The following is a 25,258-nucleotide window of genomic DNA, read 5'->3' on the forward strand; positions in this document are numbered from 1 at the left end:
AGCCTCTTGCCCACCCCCAGCCTACTGGTTGGGGATGGAGATGGGGGAGAGAGAGAGAAAGTCTCGACACTTTGCAGGCATTGTCCAGCAATAGCCAAAACATTGGCATTATCAACCATGTTTTAGCCGCAAATGCAAACACTATGAGGAAAGTTAACTCCATGCATTAGATGCCTGGATATGCATGTTCTGAGGTGATGGTTTGTGTTTGACATGATGTTATCCAGACTGTCTTTTCCACAAGTGAATTGATGTTCTTAATTTACCATATATAAACCAATCATATCTTCACAGAAGTCAAGAGAACTACTGTGGATAGTCAGTATGCAATAGAACTTAGGTCCTCATATTAACACTATGCTACAATAACAAGTATACTTATTGTTCTACTTCAAGATATTCTGTGGGAATGTGGCTTGCTGTATATGGAAGATTTGAATGCAATGTCTTACTTGTTGAACAATTTTTGCTAGAGTCAATAAAGAAATTTTTGATAGAACAATCTTCTCCGAATGTGTTAGAGGACTGGCAGATTTCAAATACATTATAACTGGAGAAGTGTTAAATAATTTACTTCAACTATTCCATCTTTTGAAACATTTAGTTCAAGATCTGTTATGTTAGTTTTCAAATTATTATTATATTAAATTATTATATTACATCAGATAACATCACATCAGCTGGTATCTAGTGTGATAATTTGTTCCTACCTAGGCAGATTTTTTCAAGGTTATCTTGATGTCTACTAATCAAATGATTTGAAAACTTACTTTCACAAAAATACATTGAGATTTTAACTTTTCATTACAATTCAGAGCAAAGCGTATCTAAATACATTGGACTGCCTGTTTTTCTGACTAGCAATTTATTACTGTGGAACATTCACAGTCAGTCAATAACATCATTTTCCACATTTTTTTCTTTGTCATACTTTGGAATTTGCCCTGGGTGCTACAGCATAAGTCAATTACAGTGCCCAAATGTAACTCTCTCTGGTTTCCCTGGGAAACTGAAATGGCAGAAAAAAATGTCAAAGTTCAGGAAAAGAAAACCAATCTAGCACACTTCTGTTTCGTCTGTAGAGATTTTGTATTATCTTAACAGCAGTTATCACTGAATCACATTGTGCTTTTTACCAGCTTTGTCTGAAAACTGTACAAGCACAGATAAATTTATTTCTAGTCAGGATGACATTAAATTGAAACGAAGGTAAAAACAAATTAATTTTTGTTTGTTACGGGTGTCTATGGTACCAAATGAACAAGACGTTACTAGATTTGGTTTTGTTGATCTCATTAGTAAATTGTTTGCAGATATCTAAGATTTTTCTGTCAAATTCTATGCTAAAAACACAGGAAATTGGTATTTATTTGTGTTTGATGGGGAAAACCTGTCTGTGCCATTTTTGAATACAGTGTGTCAAGATCCTTGCTACCTCTGGGAATGACAGTGGGGAAAAGACCACAAATCTACAACTTTAGTACAGAAAATATTGACACAAATGGCAAATGATTTGTCTTGCCATGGTCGGCAAAAATTCTTGTGCTGGAAAGAACTCAAATCGTCCTGGAAAATGTACCAAGATAAGGCTGTTTTTAGCTTTGCATCTTCTGTGAATCACTTCATAGCTGTGAGTTTCTTTCCTAGGCTCCACAAAATCAGTAAGATATTGACAAGTTGGATGGCTGACAGATCGAAGGAATTCATAAAAAGGAATTCAGACTTAAAAAAGAAGCCTTGAGGGAAATGGTTTGTGAACGTAAGTAAAATTATACTTTGTCTTAATGCTGAGAAAGATGAAATATGAAATACAAATATGTAAAATGCCACTAAGGGCATGACACTCATAAAAAAAAACAGTGGGAGGACATTTTCACCCCTTCCTCAAAGAAGAGACACAGACAGCCCCAATTGCCCAGCAAGGCTAGCGAGGGTGTGGATGTACCCCTTCCCTCCCCTAGCACTGCACACACTCAGCAGCCACAGGTTTGGAAGCTATGACTCCTTTAGGTGACTTGTCTTCCCATATGGTGTAGGGTTTTAAACTGCTTCTTTGGTCATATAGCATTGGCTCCATCATGCTTTTTAAAGCAGGTCTAGGCCTGGGCTAAAGAATGCAGGAGTAGTACTTTGGCAAGGTAGAATGGGATGAAATTCTTACAGGCAAAATACACACTGAGTGTAAGAAAACTGAACAGGGACACTAAGCTGTGTACAGCCTCCTCTCAAAAAGTGGTTAAAGCAACAATTCTTGGCTCCTGTAACTTAGCTTCTCGTAAAAGACATATTTAAACATTCTTCCTTGTGGTCCTGCTTGGAAAGAGCTCCTCTAAACAAATTACACCACCTTGTTTAAATATGATGAGTGCCACAGTCCAGAAATCTGACTATGATAAGGCAGTTGGTATGCTGGGTCTGGTGTGCATCTTCCACATCCCAAAGTCGATCACACTCTCCCTTTCATTCCTCTTGGTACTGAATGTCTCCTGTGGTCTATAGGACTTGTAAACCATGTTTTGTGTTTGTACAACACTGTGTCTGTGCAGCACTTAAAAAATGGAAGACTCATACATTATTCCAGATCCTAAAGTAATAAAAAAAACCCTAACCAAAGCAGATTAAGCAAAATGATAACAAATTTAGCTGAGGAGCAGTTCAGTTTCAACCATAAGTCTAAAAGACTTTTAGGTCAACTTCTCTACTTCTAATTTCAGGAGATGATTGCTTACACTTTTCACATCAAAAAGGAGGAAAATAACTGCACAGAACCTTTAGCTGTACGTAGGTTCTGTGGTTGGAAAAGATCCAGCAGATAATCCTGTCTCCATCCTGCTGCTTTGCAATATTCACAACTGTCCCTGTTGAATCTAGTTAATGTAATTGTTGAAAGGAAAGAGTAAGAGAAGCCTGGATGAATTATACATGCCTTTCCCCTCTGAGCTTATCCTCTCATTTTTAAACTCAATCCACTGTTCCTCACATCTAAGTGAGAATGAAGTTTATGGCAGCATCTCCACTGCCAACATCCTCGTAAATACTGAGTTGCCCCAACTGAGGTATGCTCACAAAGAAAGACAGACCATCTATGCAACAGTTTCATCAAATGGCTGAAGATCTCTGTATAGTATGTGCCCATCAGCTAAGTCCTAACAGGAGTGAATATCAAATTTTGGCCCTGCTGATAAGTATTTCCCATAGTTAGAGCAAAGCAGAATTAAAACTACCCATGCTCTGGGTTTGTTTCTTTTGATTGGAAAGGAAATGGGCTGAGATTTGCTTTTGTTGTCAGTCTAAAACAAGGTTTATGGTAGCCTTGCACAACAATAACTTGGTGTTTCAAGATCTAAAAAATTAATTAATAAATAATACAACTGATTGATAACTAAAAAACCTCCTTCTATTAGAAAATGCAAAATCAGACATGTCTGCATTTTGTCCTGTAAACAAAGCAATGTAGGGACATATTTATGAATAAATCTTTACCTCTGTTGCCAACATTTTGTGTGTGAACTTATTTGAGGTATAAATATTTAATGCTTCTTTTCTCTGCATTACTATTAATTTTTCTGTGTGAGAGCAAAGGCATTCTTCAATACTGTGGACCAGGTAAATAATGTATTACTTAGTCATGAAAAATGCCAGAGGAAAACAAATGAGAGGATATCTTACCTTTGGTCATCACAATGCCTGCAAGAGTTTTGTGGCGTGCATGCATGGAAGTGAAATTGTCTGTCAGCTCCTGGAACTTCTGTGCAACCATTTGGTATACGGAGTCGGCAAAATCCTGAAAGACACAGTCAGAAAGAATTTTTTCACTTCTTTGATTTAGGAACCTGGACGTTTCTAAAGATTAGTCACCTGGGCTTTCCATGAGCCCACTGAAAATCTCCATTATCCCACGGAAGCCTGAGAGCTGAGCTGAGGCCTGGGTTATTCGTAAAGACCACCTATTTCTGCATTCAAGGTGAACTTTTAATGACTTGCAGCTACTGAGGTAAAACAATCAGCTCAGGAATCTGGGCTATGATTAATGCTGTCAGAAGAGTATGATGGTCTGTCTGGCTTCCACCTTGACAGCCATTGGGAGGAAGGGAAGGAGAACCTCTGCTTGCACATCCTACCAAAGATGTTACTTGCACTCTTTCACTAACGGGCAGTAGTGCTGAGGGAATGGTCTGCCAGGTCTCCTGCTGAGCACAGCAGCTCTGTTGAAAGGTCAAATTTTCCCATGGACTGGGCTCTAGAGACTGTGTGGTCTGAACCCTCAGGTCTGAGTGCGTCCCGTCACCAGGGAGAGCCTTGGGAAGCTGGTTACTGAAGCCAAGCAGAGTAAAAGGTCTAAAAAGTGAATTCTGCAGACTGCGTATGGATGAGTGTGAACCTAAACCAGCTCTGGTGCTCCTGAGAACACCACTACTTGGACCATTTCCCTGCTGCAACGTTGAGTATCTTTTCATTTACTTAATCTCTGCACTTTGTTTGGCACAGAGGCTTTCAAGCATACATTAGAGATAAGTTAGAGGAATGTTCTTTGTGAGCATGAGTTCTTCTTAAAGTGCTTGGCAAGTCTGAACATAAAAAAGTAAAGAGTCAAAGGTTTGGTTTTTTTTTTTTGAGCCATATGTTTTCTTGGGGGAAACCAAGATGTACCTACAAATCCTTCCCGGAGCAGTTCCTGGGGGCTGGAGCTTACTCTGGGGTGCTGACAGGAGGCCTCCTGGCATCCTCTAATCTGGTTAGCCCCTGAGTGATTGCGTCTTTGTTAGGAAAAATGGCTTGACAAAGCAACAATTCCCATTTTTCTCCTGGTATTGGGCTAAGCTACCTTGGGGGGAGGTCCTGGTAAAACAGGCCCTCTTGAATTTATCTGGTTTCTTTAAGGGGGTTCATGGCACAGATGGAGGAGAGGTTGAGTCTGATATTCAGCCTTCCTCACCCTGAAAAATCCACAGCCATGCGGAAGTAAGGAAATGTATTTAAGAAGATCATATCCGTGCTTTTTCTCCCCAAACTGTTAATGGTGATGAAAATATGTTGGCGAAAACACAGTATTTTAAATTGGGAGAACACACAGCTATTTTTCAGAGGAAAGCAGATTTTAATTCACAAATATTATCAGTAATACTACTGCTACTGACAGCCTCTTCAGGCTGTACACCATATGTTTCTACAGTTTGTTGCAGAAAGTCAGCTTAATTTTTAAACGTTATTATAACATATATAAAAAATCTAATTAAATAAAACATAACAATGATTAGGCAACCTGCTTTCCATAAAACCTGTAATATTTTTTCCATGTGCAATCCTTGTAAGTGATTGCAATTTGCTCAAATACATAGAGGATAGAATTTCTTTGACACAATAATTTTTCTTTGTTTTGCTAAATGCAGCTTTCCAAGGTGTTGCTCTGGGAACAAACCATTTACCCAAAAAGACAGTGTAATATAACATGGAATAAAATATGCTGGCTTGTTACAAAAGAAGGAAAGAGGCATATAAACCCTTTCTGGGAGATGCATGCAAAAATTGTACATTAGAATTAGAGAAAAACTAAGAAAAAATATCAAGAACAGTTTGACAGTTCCTAAATGGAATTTCACATTGACTGCATTTATACCTCTTCTAATCTAATTGTCCACAACCACCATGTGAGCAAGGTATTGCTTCTGAAGGATGAATTTTGGGTCAATTCTCATTTGTCAAGCATCAAGGCACCCTTGTGATATAAATGCAATTATAGTTGCTTTACAGATGAATGAGTGAAGGCACTAAAAGGGTGAGGGACTGGTCCAGGGGAATAGCACGGAGCTGGGCATAGCCAGGTGTTCTGATTTCCTGATGCTCTGGTTAAGTGCTCAGCGCTGGAACACTGCCTGTCTTTCATAATATGAAAGTTTGTTTCTAAACTTGTTTTCCCTACTGAAGAGTGACTTCATCCATAACGGAAAACTAAAGTGTATTTGCAGGACTGATATAACCAGGCCCCATATGGTGGACTGAAAATCTGATCAGCTTTATCTAGACTAGAAAGAAAGAAAGAAAGAAAGAAGAGTATCTCAATAAAACTATCTGCAACATTTTAAAAAAAGAATCAAATCATAAATTTCGTCTCCTGCAGTATTGCAGTCCAATCCATGCCTGCATTTCTAGCGTACCCTCCAAATCTGCATCCCGGGGCATTTTGCGCTCATTAAGAGTTAATTAGCTTAGAGGCACATACAATTCCTAAAAGAATCATTTTAAAAATGCTAAATAGAACAAATAACTTTTAACTTTGGATTTAGAAATCCCCACAGTCAGAGCTTTCTTTACTTCATTTGGCAGCAGGTTCCAAAGCCAGAGAGCAAAGGGACTCACTAAAGGCAAAATAACAACATGACTTCAGATAACATTTAAGGACGATAAGGAATTCAGCATTCACTGATCTCAAGGAGTGACCTGGGACATTAAAGAACAGCAAATCCATTAAATGTGAAGCCTCTTAGCTAAAGTAAGTCAGGCGAATATTTTTTGTCTTCAATCCATTGCCTAAAAGGATGCCAGTGAAATTAATAGAAGCAAAGAAGTGACATGCATGAATGCATGTAGGATGCAGGAAGAAGAACCAGAACCATAGTGTCTAATCTGAGAGATCATTTACAGGCTATCATATTGCCCTAAGTTTCCAAATGGATATTCCAAAGTACAATGGAAAGGAGGAAAAGGAACAGTCTGGTTTTGCAGATGGAGAAAAATAAGAAGTCAAGAGATGCACGGCTCAGCCCTGTAAGAGATTTGATACCCTGAGGGTTAATCCATGTAGTGCAGCATTAATTCAGGGCCTTGAATACTCTGGGCCTGAAAGCTGGCCCAGTGGCAGAGCTGGGTATGGTGTTAGATTCCTGACCTATACCCATATGTTACAAGAAGCATAGCACACTGCCCTCCCCTCTAACACAGACCAGAGCAGCAATTTGGCTTGACCCAGTCATGTGCAATGAAACTAGTGACAGCATTTCTGCCTATTTAGAGCTTTTAGACTGGTTCTCAATGTTTCTGTGAAACCAAAACTGGTTACAAACATCTAATGCATACAGGACAGATACAGTGGAGATGAGTTGCTACATTTACCCTGATCAATTTAGAACCAGAGATTTCATTCCAGAGATTTTCTTACTTTACTTTTAGACAACAGTCCTGGGCTACTAAAGGATGCATATCCAGACGATAATTCCTGATGGGATATAAACCAGAAAAATCCAACTATTGATGGTTATTGTGAGCCTGGTTGAACTTTTAAGATACAGGCTAGACTATGTTATCTGCCATCAGAAATAACTTAAAAATCATACACAAAAGGAACCATTCTTTTGTTAGTCTCTGCTATCAAAACAATTAATCTCAGAGAAAAGTTGTGTTTGGTGATACCATAGTTCCTACTGCCAGATATGAATGAAAACAAAAGGCTCCATCTGGAGTAAATACAAGAGCCAAATACATCTTGGCAGTTTCTGAACAACTCTCAGGTTGGTAGTAGAAAATTTCAGAAGATAGGGGAAAAGAAAAGTAGAAACTTCCCTTGTGAAAGAGAAATTCAGTGCAATTAGTAGAGGTTCATGCAATTGCACTGATCAAGTAATGGCAGAGAAATGGTAGCTTGGGGCAGGGAGACAGGGCAGAATAAAATAGAAAGATACAGACAGTCAGAACTCTGAAAATTTTTACCAAGGCACATGGGAGAAAAAATGTTCAAATGCCACTTGAGTGCTGGACCTAGGAGGGACTTATGCTTAGGGGTTTAATTCCCTTGGGAAACTGGGGTCTGATACAAAACGCCACTGAAGCCAGTGGAAGTAGGTCTGACTAAGATGTTCCAGATAAGGCTCAAGTGGCAAGGATGGGAGTTCAAGCATGCCCATGCCCTGGCCAGGCAGGGTAAGCTCAACCATGATGGCTTTGGCTGTGTGCTGGGAGGAAAAAACATGACTCTGGGGAAGAACTGACCTTCCAGTTGCTGAGTTTCTTTCAAATCCCCTGCTTTGGTTTGCCTATCAAAATCTTACCTTTCATGTCTTCACATCGAGTGTTCTGTAAAAACAGTAGTTGTCTCAGAGGCAATTTCTTTAAGACCAAAACTTTGCTCGGTCTTGCTCATACAATGAGTGATATGACTAAGGCAAACAAGACTTCTAGACCCACACTGAGGGGCAAATCTCTCGGTTGCACTCAAACCATGCACATTACCTAAATGCCTACTGTCACTAGTGGAAGCAACAGTTACTTGTTCAGGCGTCTGGCAGAAGAAAGAAAACATAATGCTAAACTGTTCACTGTGAAAAAAGACTGTGAAATCCTGCAGTACCTAATGAGCTATATTTTAACATATACAAGGAGGCTGGAAAAATGAAAAATAGATGTCATTACTATTAAAACTGCATTGTGTTGTCTGAAGTATTCATCTGTCCTTGATTACCATAGCAAATTACTTGTGTTATTCACAAAGGAAAATCAAACTTTAGATCATACCATTACAGAACCAAAAACTTTTAGTCATTTCTCGGCACTAATATTTCAAATAGCATAAATAATTAAATGTGTTCAAGTTTGCAATGGGAGTCTTCAGGGTAAAACTGACATTCAACAGGAGTAGTAAGGATATTAAAATCAATAGATTATAAAGGAGAAAGCCTTTAGTAAACATTTTCTATTGAAATCCTGTCTTAGGGTTTATAGGGTTGAAATATCAAAAAGGTTAGATTTGCATATGGATGGGAAGAAATATTCTGCTATACAGATATCACGAAGGGCTCTGTTTCTCCTGTCTCCCAAGTACTTTATTTTCCAGAAAATCCATGACATTTGGGGGGTAAATGTTGAACACGATGAATGGGGATCAGGTTGAATTAAGTTCACAACTCTCTTCACAGATAAAAGGAGATGCACACCTAGTTCTTTTTACTTGCCAAGGGGGAAACACGCACTCATTGACAGCAGGAGGTTGTATTTTTTCCTGCAGGGAACTCTTACTCTCTAAATGGGAGGGGAGGAAAACACAGCACAGAGAATATCAATCCTGAAGCACCGCTCCTGGTCCGGGTGTGTAGCAAATTGCTGCACAACACACTTTTTCCCAGGCTTGTAAACAAGTTTGCTGTAGCTAGTTAGAGATTCATTGCTAAGTGATTGTACCCTCGAGCCAATGAATTAGTCAGGCTCTTCCCAGGTACTACATCATCTTCAAGATGCAGCCTTGAGAAGAGAAACAGCCGAGGGTCGTGGGCTGCCCTCCACAATCAGTCTTCTAGCATCAATTTAACACCAGGAGCTCCCCCAGTATGGTGGAAAGGGCTGAACAAGGACCTAGAGGAATGGACAGGCAGGGGTGACCTGTGGAAGGAAGGAGGGCAGCGGGTCACAGGCAGCAGGTTGCAGGCTGGGTTCATTCCCTGCCCCGCTTCCTGGCAGCTTCAGTGCAAATCACTTGCTTTGCCATGAGTCCCACTTCTCCAGATATAAAAAGGGGTGATTTTTACCCACCTCTCAAGAGAACTGTGAGGCAAATTGCACTGATGGAGGTGAGACACTCCAAGGAGGGTCATGCAAGGGCTTCTGCAGCCAGACTGGAGGCTGCAGTCCACAGCCCCTCATAACTTGACCTTCCTTCAGCATTCACAGACACTTACAGAGTATTACTCAAAGAACAAGGCACTGCCAGGGAATTCATTGTGGTTCTTTCCTTGAGATGTGCAGTAATTATTTCTCTCTGATCATAACTCTTACAGTATTGATCATTATGTCAGGTTTTGGCTTATCCCTCAGGGCCAGCATATATGGGCTTTGTTTTATCTTAGATGGACGTGGATTTATTTTGTCTGGCTATATGTTTTAATTTCAGCTGATCGTGTTCGTATATCCTGTGTATATCCTGATTCAGAGAGGTCTTCTCATCCATGCTTCTCAGAGGGGACCAGGCGCGTGCTGCACAGGCAGCAGCTGGGTACACGTTCCCACACTGAGCTTCTAATGAAAACTCCAATAACACACTTCTGACACTGAATATCCTCACGGTTTTCTTATCAAGATTGATGGGGAATATCAACTGTTCCTATTGATTCAATCAAACAAATCACTTTCACCACCCCCTCCCATCTGTTCATAGTCCTTTCACAAATTTTTTAGCTACAGATGATGCTGAGCTGCCACAATGAATTCCTTATTTCTGTAATAATCAAATGTCCCAAATTTGCTCTGCATTCATAAAGGCTCCTCAGTGGCTCAGCTGACTTTGGCTGACTTGGCCAACTCATCCGGACTGTGCAATGGGCTCCTGGGCTCAGAGCGATTATTTGCTGGCTACTTCCCTCTCCTCCCCTCACCTCGGCTGGAGGCTGATTGCTCTGCTAATTTCCCAGGCCCCACAAAACATATTTGCCTCCACGCCGTTGCTTATATCATTATATCATTAGTGATCATTTACTAAATATCAGCACTGTGCTGGCTGCTGTATGAGGCAGACTTTGAAGACAGTCCCTGTGTGGCAGATAGAAGAATGATAAAAAGCCCCGAAAGACCCCAGAATGGGAGTCAGAATAGAAAATTCCTTCTTCCACCCACTTGTTTTTTGGATTTGCCAGTAAAACTAGGACTTTATGAAAATGATAGCCATCGCCTGTGCTGGGGCTGGGAGAATACAGCATGCACGGAGAAAAGAAGATGAGACCAAGGTAGGATGGGAGGGTTAGTTAAGGTCCATCTTTGGTGAATCTCAGCACTTTTATGCCTAGGAGATTTCTTAATGACTTCTTTAGGTTTTAGACTCAACCCGGTTCTAATGAATGTGTGGTCTGCTAAAAAAATTTTATCAGATTTTGATGAATTGTTCACATATCCAGCATATGCTCCAGCAGTGATTAAAGGCTGCAGTAGGCTTCTCAATTGTGATGTTTTTTTAGTGGCTAAATGCAAGCTGAAAGTCCTGCACTGCATCTGAAACATTTTTACTGGGGAACACAAAAGCCTCCCAGTAAACTTTTTTGAATCTCTTCAGTGGGATTTTCAGTCATGATTGGCAAAGAGGTACTGTGCCAATGTTTGCAGAACTTTTTCTTAAAATGTTGAATTTTTTCACACAAATATCAAGTTTGAAATGGGGGCAGGAAACCAAGTTTTATTGGGGCATTTGGGGAGGAAGGGACAAATTTAGAAACTGATAGCTATGATGTCAGTTCTGCTATAATGAAAAAGCTTCTGAATTTGTACATGAGTACTACTATGTGATCCTGTAAATGAGATTAATAAATGTTAAATATCTGAACAGAAATTTGTAGCAACAGTAGGAAGTATAAAGATCAAACAGGAATTTATTCTACAAGCTCAGTGAAAAAAATTGGTCTGTTTTCTCAATATATCCTTTGACTACAGGGAATCAATCAAGCTTAATATAATGTATCTTTTTGTTTGTTTCAGAAACCCCTGGAGTGACTGAAAGAAAATAGAACACATAAAATAAGCATACAATTGAAAAAGGAAATGCTGTCAAATCCAAATGCCCCAGATCCTCCAAAAGGTACAGTTTTCTGTTTAGTAGGAAAACATTTTGCATGTAGGTTTAATTAGAATCTTTAAATTCACATTAGTGTGTTAATGTTAGGATGCTAACAGATGAGCCCCTCTATTTGAGGTTGATTCATTGCTGTCTGCATTCATTTTGCTCTAAAAAGATACTACCAATAAGTACCATTTCAATGAATTTAGAGGAAACAAGCTTTTCCACCGACATGAACAGTTGCTCCCTAAAGGAGGCCATGCAAAGTTTCCAGCTTTGCTTCTTCTGAGTACAGCTCTGCATTTATCGCTCTGGTAATGAAGAATATCCATACCAGTTTTGCAGAATCATTCTTGAAGTCAATACTGCACCTGCTAACAAACCCCAGAAAGAAGGGGTGGGTTGTTTGTGTTTTTTCTTTTCTTTTACTGATCCTTAACCCAAAAGCCTTCTTCCTACAAAGGCACACATAAGGTTGGCTGCAAGTGCTGAATAATTCAAAACAATGATGTAGTGTTCGCTTTGCAGCCCTGTGCCTGCTTTAGGACAAGCCTCAGGTGTCAAGCTGTTGTACACTACAGATATTAAATTAGCACGAATGGCTTTTCTTTAACTAGATAAAAGCTCTATAAAGCCACCAGTGCCTAGGAATGGCTAACTCTGTAAAAAGGCTTTTATGCTTTCTATAAAAAACTAGATTTTAGATTCATATTATGAGCAGTCTCTCTTTAATAAAATCAATGCTTTATCTAAGAAATGTCCTTTCAGTTTTCTGTTTCCTCGCTTTTTCTTTCTTAGGTGCATTAAAACGAATATCCTTTGGAAACTAACAGTGGCAAAACCCTCTTCACATACAATACTCTTGGCTGTTCGAGGTCCACTCTCTTCCCAAAGCCTAGCCAGTTAGCAGCTCTTGGGTAAATGTTCGAAGCAGGGAGCAAACAGTGCTTGCTCAAATCCCTTGAGCATCACTTTGAAAATCTACGCCTGTGTGTTTATGGTTCTCATTAAGGGTCTGTGCTATTAAGAGCCTTCGCCATCACACATATGCTTTGTTACGATAAAGCAGGGTGCAGGCGGTGTCCAAAACAAATTTAATCTATTCTGAACTGCTGATCCCAGCAAGGCACTGCACGATTCAACTTTCTGAATCACTGCAGAGCAAGGCATATAATACATTGCGTGGCAATTACTATACAGACATTGGAATTTTTCCTTTCTTGTTGCTAAAGATCTTGCTGTCATTTGCTGTAATGATTCTCGAAATCCAGCTGTAACCTTGCTAACAACCTTTCCCTTGGCTGGGAGGGGTGGTAAGGCAATCTACATTTCATGTTACCTCACCCTTCTCTGGGCTTCTCCTCAACTGTGTAATTAGCAGGGACAGTTCTCATCATCTACGGTGGCTTTGTGCCAGGAGAGGCAGAACCGTGGTTTCGGCTAATTCCCGACTGCCACTCAGGTACCCAACAGAGTCATTTGGGACTAGTGTGTGCCTGGGGCCAGGGCTAAAACTAGTCCTTCCATGACTTACTGTCCTTTACTGGACAAACACAAGTAATTAACATAACACTGCTGAAATTAAGAAAGAGTTTTTCAACTTTATATCTGCTGAGAACCTGCATCTGAAGTTAAAAATTCAGCACTACTTTTAGCCCATGCTCTAAAAACCAAATAGCTCTTCCCCATCGTCCTCCTCTCCATCTCCAGCCAAGAAACTCCTAACCAAGTGTCCACACCTAGAACCTGTGAATGACCTTTTTGAAACCCTGTGACAACACTCTGGGGCAAACCCCATTGCCTCAGCAGACTCGTCTTTAAGCAAGAGCCAGGGAAGGGACTGAGCATGAGGCCAGGAGGCTGTGGAGTGGCCCTGCTTGGGCTGTCCTCCACAGGATGACCTTCCTTTGGGACCATACCTGTGAGAGGGGTGGAAAGGATCTGCCCGCAGATAAGTGCAATCCTACAGCTTTCACTTACAGCTCAGCTTTCTTACGGCAAATAAATCTTTAAGAAAACTTCATCGTGGGAAAATTGCCTTAAGTAATTCATTCACTGTGGGCAATGAAAGAAGAGATTCTTGGGAAGAAAAAGACAAAGAATAAATGGTTAAACCCAGCAATTAAATTAAAACTTATTGTTTCTATATATTTAAGTACTTACACAAAAATCTCAAAGCAGTTTACCTACAAATTGACCAAAATCTATAAAATTCCTGTCAGATAGGTAAATATATTTATTCCTATATAATTGATGATTAAATTGAGACACAACTGGCTTTAATATTTTGCTCAGGTAAGTCAGTGTAAAAGACATGAAATAGAAGGTGCAACTCTTCCTTTATAGGAAAAAAAAAAAAAGACATAATACAAATATGAATAAATTTGTTTTATCAGCACACCATACTTCTGGAAGGATACCTGAAAGAATCTCTAAGGTGGCTGGCATTACAAGTCTGGGCTCCTGTGTACAGCCATGGGGTAAGAAAGAATCTCCCAAAGTTCAGACAGCAATTCCAGAGAGAAAAGAGGAATAATCAGCTTCATACCCAGCTCTCAGAATACATAAAACTGTGTCACCAATCTGTGTTTTTAAGGTAATTGCTGGATGTTAGCTCACTTGCTAAGATGCACATAACCTAAAGGGCACTCCAATAAATTACTTTCAGCATGTTTCTCTCTCTTGCTCTGCTCACAGGGCTCCTCAGCAAGGAGGAGCCAGCACACAAGCCTTGCACTACCCTTTTCAGTTTACAAAACTGTCTTGCCAAAACCTGGGGAGGGGCTGCAGCACACAAGGGCTACACAAAATTCTTGGACTCAAGAGCTGACCAATATGGACAGCAAGGTAAGACATGCTGCTTGGAGATGCTGAAAATGATAAAAGCAAAGAAGTGAAGGATTTCAAGGCTGTCTGCCATTTCCCCTTTGTCTTCTTGTCTTTCTTCACCCCTTCTGCTCCTGTGATTATGTGTTTAACCATTTCCCCCACCTCTTCTGTCAAGTGAATCTGTGCTTAGCCTCACAGAAGCATTGTCTAGGTGGTCTGGAAATGCAGACAAACTATTATACAAATCGAAGTCTGTCCAGTTTCTGATAACACTAAAACTAATTTATTTTTTGTTTATACTCCACTACCTTTGACAAAGCTTCCTCTAGAGATTTATATCTCCATCCTTACTGCCTTCTAACTGTTCGTCAATTTTTTTTGTTTTGCAACTGACAGAAGAAAAAAAAAAATCTGACATCAACCTTGGAAGAGGTACTGAGTGCAGAAGTTTTTTTTCAGACGTGATAAAATCTTGCCTAAAACCATGTCCAACCTTTTCAGCAGAAAGTCCAGATGGCTTTGCAGCCTGTACAACAGACTTTATTCACTGATGCTTCTCTAAGTGTCAGCAGGGTGTTGTCTTCCAGAACTAGTAAATGCGCAATGAAAGGCAGCTTGGAGGGGAGAAATAAACACAAACAAAAAACCCCCTTACTTAAATCCCCTTGCCTCCTCCCAAAAATCAAATTAATCTGAGAATTTCTACACGCATCTGACTGAACATTCCCCTCGGGTGGAGAAAGGCTTTGCAAACAACTGGAGGTGTAACGGATGGGGTAGCAGTTCAGGCGGCTCCAGGGTGAGCAGTGATTTATGCACTCACTGCTGACTGTAGGTCGCCCTTGCCTGCATTGCAAATATTTCAACTGCAGGATCAGGACCCTTCCCGAATCTGTATATAGGCTTCAAACTGCAGCATCTCGCAGTGTTGTTTTCACTGTGGTCAAATTAGCACAAAGAAGCCTTTATGAGTCTAACAGGCAGGCAGGGAAGTGGGTGGGTGAAGGCTCAGGGATTTGGGCTGAGTTTTTGCCTCTTTGCCTAGATTCCCTGCAGCCTGATTCCAGGCATGCCATCAGCCCCTGCCTCAGTTTCCAATCAGTAAAATGGGAACAATTTGGTGAAGCGATGCGTGTGACTGCTTCGGTATAGGTGGGAGTCAAAGTACTGGTTTACTTCAATTTATGGCCAAGGTTACCATGGGATTAGTACTGTCCTGCCCATCCCTCAACTCTGCATAGCACCTAGCTTTAGACCTAGGCAATACAGGAGGACGAGCGGTGAAACAGCTCTGCTATGGCCAGCACTTGCCCTGTGGCCATGTCAAGCCCTGATAGCAGCCAGATCCTGCACTCAGCAACACTAACACAGAGAATGTCTGCCTGGTCTACACCAGGAGAAAGACTGCTTGCTCTTGGTACCACTTCTGAGTCCTCCAAGGCAATCAGGAAGAGTAAAAAGCTCCAACAAATATGAAGCTCATGCAGCTATCATCATTTTAACCACCCTTGGTGTGATACTGGTGGCAGTGGTTAATACTGCAGCCACCCCATTAGTATTCCCAGTTCCGTTATAATTGTATAGTCTTGTGTTTGGCAGTGCTCTTGCTCCTTGTCTGTGCACAGTTTATCCCAGCACAGGCGTGCTCCAGGACCAGAGAGCCTCGATACAACTGCAAGGCAAATAATAAGTGATAGCAACAGTGGGGAAATTCTCAGAAGAGACGGGGGAAAAAACAGAAAGGGAAAAAGAAAGAAAAGGAAAAAAAACCCAAACCTGGTGCACACAAAGCCCTTCCAACATGTCTGTGGTTTTGTTTCTCATTGACACACTACTCTCATTTTGAGCTGACAGCTGTGGTCCAGCCTTTGTCAGGTAATTAATCTGGGTAGTTCATTTTCACAGGTGAGTAGCAGGTTGGCACAGTTTCCTCTAGCAGTGGTTTGTGGGTTTAGTTTTTTCTTTTCAGAGCAGCATGGTTATGAAAACTTGTGTGTGTGAGAGAACATGGGCACACAACACACTCTCGGACCTGGCCAGCCATTTGTTCCTTCATCACTGCAGATTTATACGCTGCAGGTATAACTCCTGTGCTTTGCAGGGTGAATGGAAGGAAACCTCAGACAGGAATTTAAAAGTATCAGACTTGCTTTCATTGATTACAACTGACAAAACATTAAACCCCCTGAGTTCCCTTGCCAAGGCTGAGCACCGCTGGTCTGACTTACACAACAACTTCTGTGTCTGTTTAGAAATGAAACTGATTAAAAAAAAGAAAAAGAGCTGGTGAGAAAAAGAAAAGCCATCATATCTCTTGGTGGAGAAATGGGGGGTGATTTACTGCATTTTAACATTTGGTTAGTTGTGAAGTAATGCAGTAATGATAATAATATTTTGCCCATACAGTGGTGACAGCTAAAATGAGCACATTTTCTTTTTTGCGATGCAGACTGTGCTCTGCAAGGTCACCGAGCTGGGAAACATGATTCTATGGTTCTTGTGTCAAAGTACCAAAATATCCTTTCACTGAAGCTGTATGCCTTCAAGCCATCCCTGAGCTCCATAGAGCCACTTTCTTCTGTTTGATGGTTTCTCACCACTTCCACATTGTGCTCCAAGATATCTGTCTTGACAAATGGCTGGGTAATACATGGCTGGGCAATGCAATTGTACCTCGGCATCTCTGTCCTGCACAGCCAACACAGGCTTCCTTTATTTCTTCTTCCTTACATTCCTTCTTCCTTATATTTCTTCTTCGTTCTTACAATCCAGTATGTTCTTAAAAGCTAATCTGCATATTAGTCTGCTTTATCTGTGTCCTGGAGTACCCTACGTCTCTGTTCCCATGGGCAATCAACAGATGGTTCAATTCAGATTGCACTGCGAAAGGACACAATGTTATGTCATACATTTTTGTCTCCTTGATTAGTAATACTAAAACGTACTTTGAGCTAAACAGCGTGGTGAGCTGTAGCATCTCTCTGTTGAGGATAACAAGCTTTGGTCCCTAGGGGCAGGTTGCCCTGATGGGAAGCAGTGCAGTGGTCCCTAGGCAGTTGGCTATGCCAGGAAGGACTGTGTTAGGAGAGGTGGATTTAAGAAACTAAGCACTCTTCACCTTTTCTCGAATGTTTGAGGTTGTTATTTCTAGGTGAACATCTCAGTAGCTCCCCTCATTTCCAGCAGTCACCCCGGGGAGTCATGCAAGACCCCTGAGTGATGGCCATATTCTGGCCACCTCTTTCCATAAGAGACTATTTCTCTCCCCTGACCGTATGAGGAGCCCAGATCTACCAGCTCTCAGCAGCTGATTAAATCGGTTGTCTATGCCTTCAATTTCAGTGCTGTAATAATAGGGAATAGGTACCAGTAGTAAGTGATCAGAATAAAGTGATTTCCTTATACCATAAAAAAGAATAAAATCCCCTCTCCTAAATCCCATTTAGCTCTACATTCATTACATTGCTATGCTTTTGTAGTGAAATGTTCAGATCCTATTGAAATGTCCTAGATATTAATTTTCACTGCCAATAACAGGAGTCCTGTGCACTTAACATTGTCCTTGGAACACAGCAAAAATATGTTTCAGCAGCTAATGAAATTATCACAGACCCTGCGACCTGGAAAACAAACAGAATAAGAAAGTCTTACCCTTGCTGGCTAAAATGAAGTGGTACAGCTGTATTTTGTTATGTACTTTATATATATATATACGCATATGTCATGCCAAACTGTAGATTGCCATTTTATATATATTAAGGTGGTTAAGGACGCTTTTTTTAGCTGACATTTCCAACACATCTCAACAACTGTTTTGCTAGAATCTATGCTATGTATCATGTATTTTATGTTTTTTTTTAGCACATATAGGGTTTAACTGTTGGAAGACTAAGACTCAGTGGCTTCTAATACAGATGTAGTAAGGTTACCCTTTTTTTCTCTATTCAAACTTTAACATCTCAGGCTTTACTGCTTTTATTTTGTCCTTAATATTTTTGTGCAGATAGAACTAAAAAAAAATACAGAACAAACTCTCATCAAAGAGGCACAAAGATGCCTTTCAAGGCAAGGATGATGGGAAACATCTGAGGATACAAAACTGGGAGACACCTGAGAAAATTTATTGTCATTGCAAAATGCATTGTCATACCACAGAAAAGGACAAAACCTGAGCTTCCCTTGGGTTTCAAGTATCAAACTTCCATAGGCAGATGGTTGGAGGTCTTTGATAAGCTCAGTCTCATTGCAGGCCCAAACTAGATGTCAGGTTGTCCTTATATGTTATGTTATGCCAAGGATGTAAGTCTCTAATGCTTTTTGGTACAGACATGACAGACCTGGTCAGAAGTTGTAACCATTTTGTTGAAGCAGCTATCGAATCCTTGTGCCTCAGTTTCTCCACCTGCATTTATCTTCCTGCAGTACCCCAGGGACCACCTCTCTTGTGGCCTCAGTATGTAAATCTCTGTGCCAAAGCACAGCATTGCCATCAAAGTGTTGGCACATCAGCAACACAGGACAGCTCATCTGCGCCAAAGAGACAAAATGAACAATTATTTCCTTTGCAGGCCAAATTCAGCTATAAAACCAGTCATTCAACACGTTCAACACAAATGGAAGATGACACTGCAAAATGATCATTCCATCTGTGTCCCCCTGTATTAAAAAAAAATGTGCTAAGGTGCTAATTTTGCCTTCTCAATTGCGGTGCCAGAAGGGCGGAGGGGTGCATGGGCTGTTTCACCTTGCAGGCGGGAGGGCAACTGCTTTCCACCACATCGCTCCAGCAGCAGTTCTTTGCTTTGTGTACTGGCGGGTAGCAAATCAACAGCCACGAGTTCTCTGGGGAGGGACACAGCTGTCCCACCAGAGGGATACAGCAGATATCGACTTGTACATTGCTGGTCAGAGGCAGCCCCTGGGAAACAGTGTTTGGGCATGAGCCTCCATCACAGCCAGCAACACCAATGCCATTAAGGTCTACTTGTTTTAAGGAGAAAATGGCCTATTTGGCTTAGGGAGACCAAGGGCTGATTCTGGTTCTGGTTCAGTACCTGGCAAGAGTGAAACACTTTTGCAGCTTGCACCAGCTTCACAGGTATCCTACACAATGCAGAATAAGGAAAAAGGAGCCACTTAGCTGGTGGTCTTGTTCTTCCCCAGGAAGGCTGAGGATCCAGGAGCATCCATAGCACAAACGTTTCTAAAAATCTCTTAAGAGCTAAGCAGAGTCTCTTAAAGGGAGTACAACACAATCTACTTTGAGAATTTTAGTTGAGAGAGCCTCAAATGTAAAACCTAGCCCAAAAGGACTAACACCAAATGAAGAAGAAGAAAGAAATAATTATTAATGACTGGCACATGTTCATGCCGGTTTTGGCAAAGGAATCACAGCTGCTGAGGTCCCCAATTAGTAAGAACAGATTGAGCTACATTCGTTTCCATGTGGCAAGTCCAATTGGACATGGCTGAGATTGCCATCCAAAATGCTTTCTTTTTAGTGGTAATGTGCTTCACAAACCAGCTTCTAAATCCATCATCACTGATAATTTTAGAAAAAGTTTTACTTTTCCTTTTCCCCCCACAAATCTTCCCTGCCAGACTGTAGTTGTGTTACATATGGAAAGAATTCAGAATCTGAGCCAAATCTTGCAGAAATCCATAGAAACATTTACCTTTGCTTAAGCAGGCTTTAGTTTGGACTTCCTGTGTCTTTAAAAGTGGAACATTTCTGCTATTTCATTAATTCAACTTTTTATGCAAAACTTTTAAAAAGTCTGCTTGTGCATTTAATTTCAGCCTACATCTGTAGAAATTTGGAATAGCTAATGGCTATCAGTGATGCCTACCAGCACATTTTTTCAGGCCAACTGGCATTGATGTATACCAGTAGCATGTCTTTTGCTAACTAGTACTATTTCTAAAAATCTCAATGACTAAAAATCAGTCACTCAGAACTTACTGCAGGGAATTGCAAATAGCAGCTCTCAATTACGGAATGCAGGCAGACTATAAACCACCGTATGAAACAAGGGATGGGATATTGAAAGAGACTCACTCAATAGGAAAAAAACTTTACAAATGTTTCTTCCAAAAAAGCAAGAGAAGATGACAGCCAATAGTCCTTGTCTCCTGCCTTTCCTTCCAGATTTCTCCATTCTTTCTCAAGCACTACTTGCTTGTTTGCCATTTTTTCCCCTTTGGCTTTTCACTGTTTCTTCTGAATAACTCCCAGATGCTCTTTACGAAGGTTTATCTTGTTATCACATGCTAACTCCTTTCCCTTGTACCCTTTAGATGTGTTATGTGGTGTCTTTTTTTTTTCTTTTTTTTTTTTTTTCTTTTTTCTCCTGCTACCATTTCTAGTCTTCTCAGAGAAGAGGGAGATCCTGAGCATTACAGGAATGTGGCATAAGAGCATGAGAAGGGATGATCTATGATGCCAGATCCAGGCGGTATGACCTAGCGTTGAGCAGAGACATGACCTGCCACACATTGAGCCAACAATGTTACTCAGTGCATACACTGGAAAATGTGATCATCCCTGCCATCAGCCAGGAGATATTTTGCAAACAGATGAATATCATGGGTTAGGAGGAGGAGCATGCACTAGAGAGATGAATGCAAGTCCTGGCTTTGGATCAGGTACTGAATGGGGAGGGACCGCACATAAGAGGAACTAAGCTCATTTCCTTCAGAGACTTTTCAGCTTTACCCCAGTTTCAGATCCTGCCCAGAGCTCCTCACCACCACCCATGGGTGCAATAAGACAGCAGAAAATAGATCAGCAGCAGTGAAGTCCCTGGGTCTTTTCTCTTCTCATGCTAGAGAAAGCTAGCTAGAAACTAGGAAATCACTGCTATATATTTTACAGAAATTACAGAATTTCAGCACTGTGACCTAAAACCTCCCTATCATGCTTTTTGTGCGACGTAAGGAAAAACTTCCAACTATCTCTGCAGATTAAGAAGAATGAAAAGTCATGAAGTCCAAGGTAAGTGATGGGTACACAGGGTAAACAGATGGATGGAAACAAAGGCTTTTCTTGGTAAGTAATGCTACAAAAACCCCAAGCATCTAAGACTGCACAACTTTACTGATTTTACTGTGAATGCTTTTGGCTTACTACAGCTGTCCTTTTGCCTTGCTCAGAGGATTGCTTACTCGAGAAGCAGAAGGGGACTACTGTACCAACTCCAAAGTGAATAAAGATGCTCATAATCCCACTTTGGGCATACTAATCGCACAGGCAAGCAAGTGCACACACACGGAATAAAACAAGCTTGGCAGTGGTTGGGAAATGGCTCTTCTGTGCTGCACAGCCCCTTCTTGGATCTGTAGGTGCATCCCACCACGTAGGCACTATTCTCCTACCCCTTCCCGCAGCTCCAGGCACGCACCACGGCAGGGTGAGTGCAAGGCATCCCTGGTGTCACCGCTGCCACTGCCAGTCTTTGCTGCACCTCCCAGCAAGCCATACATCATCAAATATTGATATGGTTCTGGTAGGCTGCCACTCTTGGCATTTGATGTATAGCTTTAGGTGCTCTCGTTTTAATTCTAAGGAGTCAATGAGAAATCAAAGGAAATATTGTATTTATCCTGTATGGGCTGCAGCACGACATGTCTCGAACTGGTGAGTGAGGAACTACAGGGCTGCTGAATTCCCACCGGCTCTTTCCTTGGTGTCATCCAGTTAAGAGGACGAAAGCCAGGCTTTTAGTCAGCAAATGAATACTGTTGCCTGCCCTCCAACATTTAAAATATTTATCGTGTTAAATATCAACGTGGAGAATATTGCCTTCGTTTAAGCTTTTCACGTTCCAATGATTTTTTATTATTTCCATCGACCAAAATAAATGAAGAAAATGTTTCAGACTACACATGAAAGCATGTAAAAATCAATAACTGGATTTTAAAAGATCTAGAATGTCTTGAATACATTCATTTTTCAAACATTTTTCTCTGATCTTTAAATAGCTTTTCTTGGAGCATAACATTTTTTGAAAAGTCAAATACAGAGCATTAAGGGTATAATTACCATTTTAATTATAACTCAATCATCCTATCTACTTTGCATAGAAATTACAGCTTTTATGTCAGGATTTTGGGTACTCACAAACATTCAGGAGTAATTAATGCTAGAGATTTTCACTGTATATGAAGCAGCACTGTATATTTGTAGCACTTATTTCAACTGGGTTTCATTCAAAAAGTGTAAATATACTGAATTTTATAGTCATGATTTCCAAGCAAAAAATCCTTCTCCGTAAATATCTGTAAAGCTAAGACAAAAAAAAAATCAAAACTTGAAAATCTTGAAAACAAAATGTATTTGCCACCCTCTTCAAATGTGATCCATCTATGTAAATATGGCCAGATCAAATTCCAGTGGTAGCAATAAAAAAATTCCCACTAATCAGTATCTGACCAGACTCATGGACCACTTCGGATAATTTTGCAAATATTTCTGGAAAGTATTTAAGATTCAAAATTTTATTTCTAGACACCTTTAACATTTATTTTTCCTCTTTTAGTTTTTATGAGAAAAGCTATTTTTAAAGATTTATTTTAGAAAATTAGTTTACCTTGCGAATTTTCCTGTTGTATCCCCCTGCAATTACAAGTATATGTATGTGGGCATACATGCAAAATTCAGCAAAATCAATTACAACAAAGCTGTTTTTCATCTGGTTAGTACTGCAATATGAGATTTAAGCTATTTCTCCCTGTCACTGTTGAAATAGGAAAGAAAATACTGTATGGGTATAAATATAAGGAAATAAAATAATCCTCCATTTACAAATGGGCACTGTTTCTTATTTTACTGACTTTTTGCATGTTCCACACATCACAAAAGAATATTCTGAGCATTTCTGTTATTCTCTACATGTTGTGTTTTGCGGTGTGCTGGAGCAGCAGATGCCCTTTTTCCTCCCTTTAAAAGCATGATAAAACCACACAAATCTTACAGAGGCATCTCACAGAACATGTCCTCTGTCTTTGTTTGGATGTTAACAATATAATGACATTTTCTGTGCTCATTTATCATTTCTTGGTTCAAGCATTTTTGGGGAGAAAAAAAGACAATTCTCCCAACAATAAGAGTCTGGCTCAAGCTGCACCACTTCACCCTCCAGAAGCGGCTGTCTTTGTGTGGTGCAGTGGGGTCTCCTGCACATGGAATTGCTTTTGCCTTCAGTGAATGACTTGCATGAAAGCCCAGGCCAAATCGAGCCCCTCATCCGGGAAGTTCTGTGGGATCTGGAGGGAAGATTCATGATGCTTATTATCAACCTTCACTTGAGACAGGTGTCTTACCCTCCCAGTTGTGGAACTACAAGTAGGTTACATCTGAAATGCACGTGGTTAAAGCATTTATGCCAAATCACATCATGCATTCTGGATATATATGTGTAAATAGCTCTAACTTTTTTGATGGATGAATGAAAAATATTTTTTTATTATACCCATCAGCAGCATAAAGTGAAGGTGAATAGATTTTACACTTGGACTGCTCTGTGTTCTTGACAGTTTTGCAAAGAGCCCTCTCAATCTCTCTCTGTCCCTAATCTTTGCCAGATGAAACTAGGATCCTGATGTAATTTTAACACTGGTATCTGAAAAAAAAAAAAAATAATGAGGGGGGATGTGAAACGGGAAGCAGAAAATAGATTTTATCAGAATCAGTCAGTGGGCCTGAGTCGGCATTGACTGGCACCTCGTGTAGTTACTTACCCCAGTGCTAGAGAATTTCTGCCCGGTGCAGGGGAAGATTTCAGAAACTCCTAAGCTCATTGATTTCCTATAGACTTGAGTCTTGTCCACACAGAAAACTTGCATCTGCTGAATTTAAATCAGCTGTTAAACTCTGTATGAAGTTAAACCAGTGTAAACCCATGTGTGGCCATGTTATTGTCATGTACTTACAAGGTGGCAGGGAGACAGGAATGAAGGTTTTTTCCTTGCTCCCTATATAATTTTTAAGCAAGAGTCAATCCTAATTTCACCTTCAGGCTCTGGAAAGCAGGCAATGGGATGACAAGGCTTGGTTAGCCCAGAGGATGACTCCAGTTATCCTGCTGGACAGGTTTTCGTGTGTTTGAGCACTAACTTGATGGGTGAAGCAAGTCCATTGCCCAGCGTGAGCTGTCCTAGTGCCCAGGGAGAGGACACCCTCCAAGCATAACAGCCCAGATGGTGAAGAACTGATTCCTACCCTGGTCCTGTCCCTACGTATTGACGTTGCTGAACCAAGACATTATGGGCAATAGGAACAAACCCTGACTAAATAGAGATGACTTATGCCATGCAGCAAGGCCTTAACTAGGGTCTTCCATTCAGTAATAAACAGGGTCAGACTTTAATTAGGGACCTGACAGAGCCTCTCCAGTATGTAGCGTTGTCCTGGCAGGTAGTGGACTGGACTGGAGTCTGATTTATCTGCTGTTTGTGGATGCTGCAGGTAGGAGCCCTGTTCCGCTGAGGAGCTGACAGCTGCTGTGTCTGCAGCCAGAGCCCTTAGGTGAAACCCACCATGGTGGCACTCAGCGAGGATGACCTGGGCATGGGGAGCCAGAGGGAACTGCAGAGCCCCCAGTCAGCTGTGTGTCATGCCAAAGAACTGCCTGAGCACATGGTGGACTCTGTGTTGGAAATATGCTTAAAAGCACATTTTTCTTACTTTGAGCTACACTGTGTGGACCTTAATGGGAGCTGGAGCTGTGGTCAGGCCTTGTCTCCCAGAGCCAGCCATGCTGGCTGGAGACACTGCCATCCCCAGCAGCTCCTCAGCAATGCCCAGCTCTGATGGCGGCAGGGATCCAGTCCTTGTTCCAAAGCAAAGGCTTTACTGCGGGCATTAGGTTAACCCTTCGTCTCCAGTGGATTTCACTGCACTCCTGC

At 40.9% G+C, this 25,258-nt stretch overlaps 1 protein-coding gene across 1 annotated transcript in view; it reads right to left on the reverse strand.

Moving 5' to 3' along the window:
- Positions 1–3,669: 3,669 nt before the first annotated feature.
- Positions 3,670–25,258, reverse strand: part of LOC104159824 (double-stranded RNA-specific editase B2-like) — a gene marked incomplete at its 3' end in the record, with an annotated part of 54,653 nt that continues 33,064 nt past the window's right edge. The window contains exon 4 of the mRNA XM_009697830.1: positions 3,670–3,784. Coding sequence (XP_009696132.1) covers positions 3,670–3,784 — 115 coding nt within the window. The remainder of the gene's footprint in view (positions 3,785–25,258) is intronic.

Source organism: Cariama cristata, unplaced genomic scaffold (genome assembly GCF_000690535.1).
Source record: "Cariama cristata isolate BGI_N322 unplaced genomic scaffold, ASM69053v1 scaffold15063, whole genome shotgun sequence".
NCBI classification, from domain to species: Eukaryota; Metazoa; Chordata; class Aves; order Cariamiformes; family Cariamidae; genus Cariama; species Cariama cristata.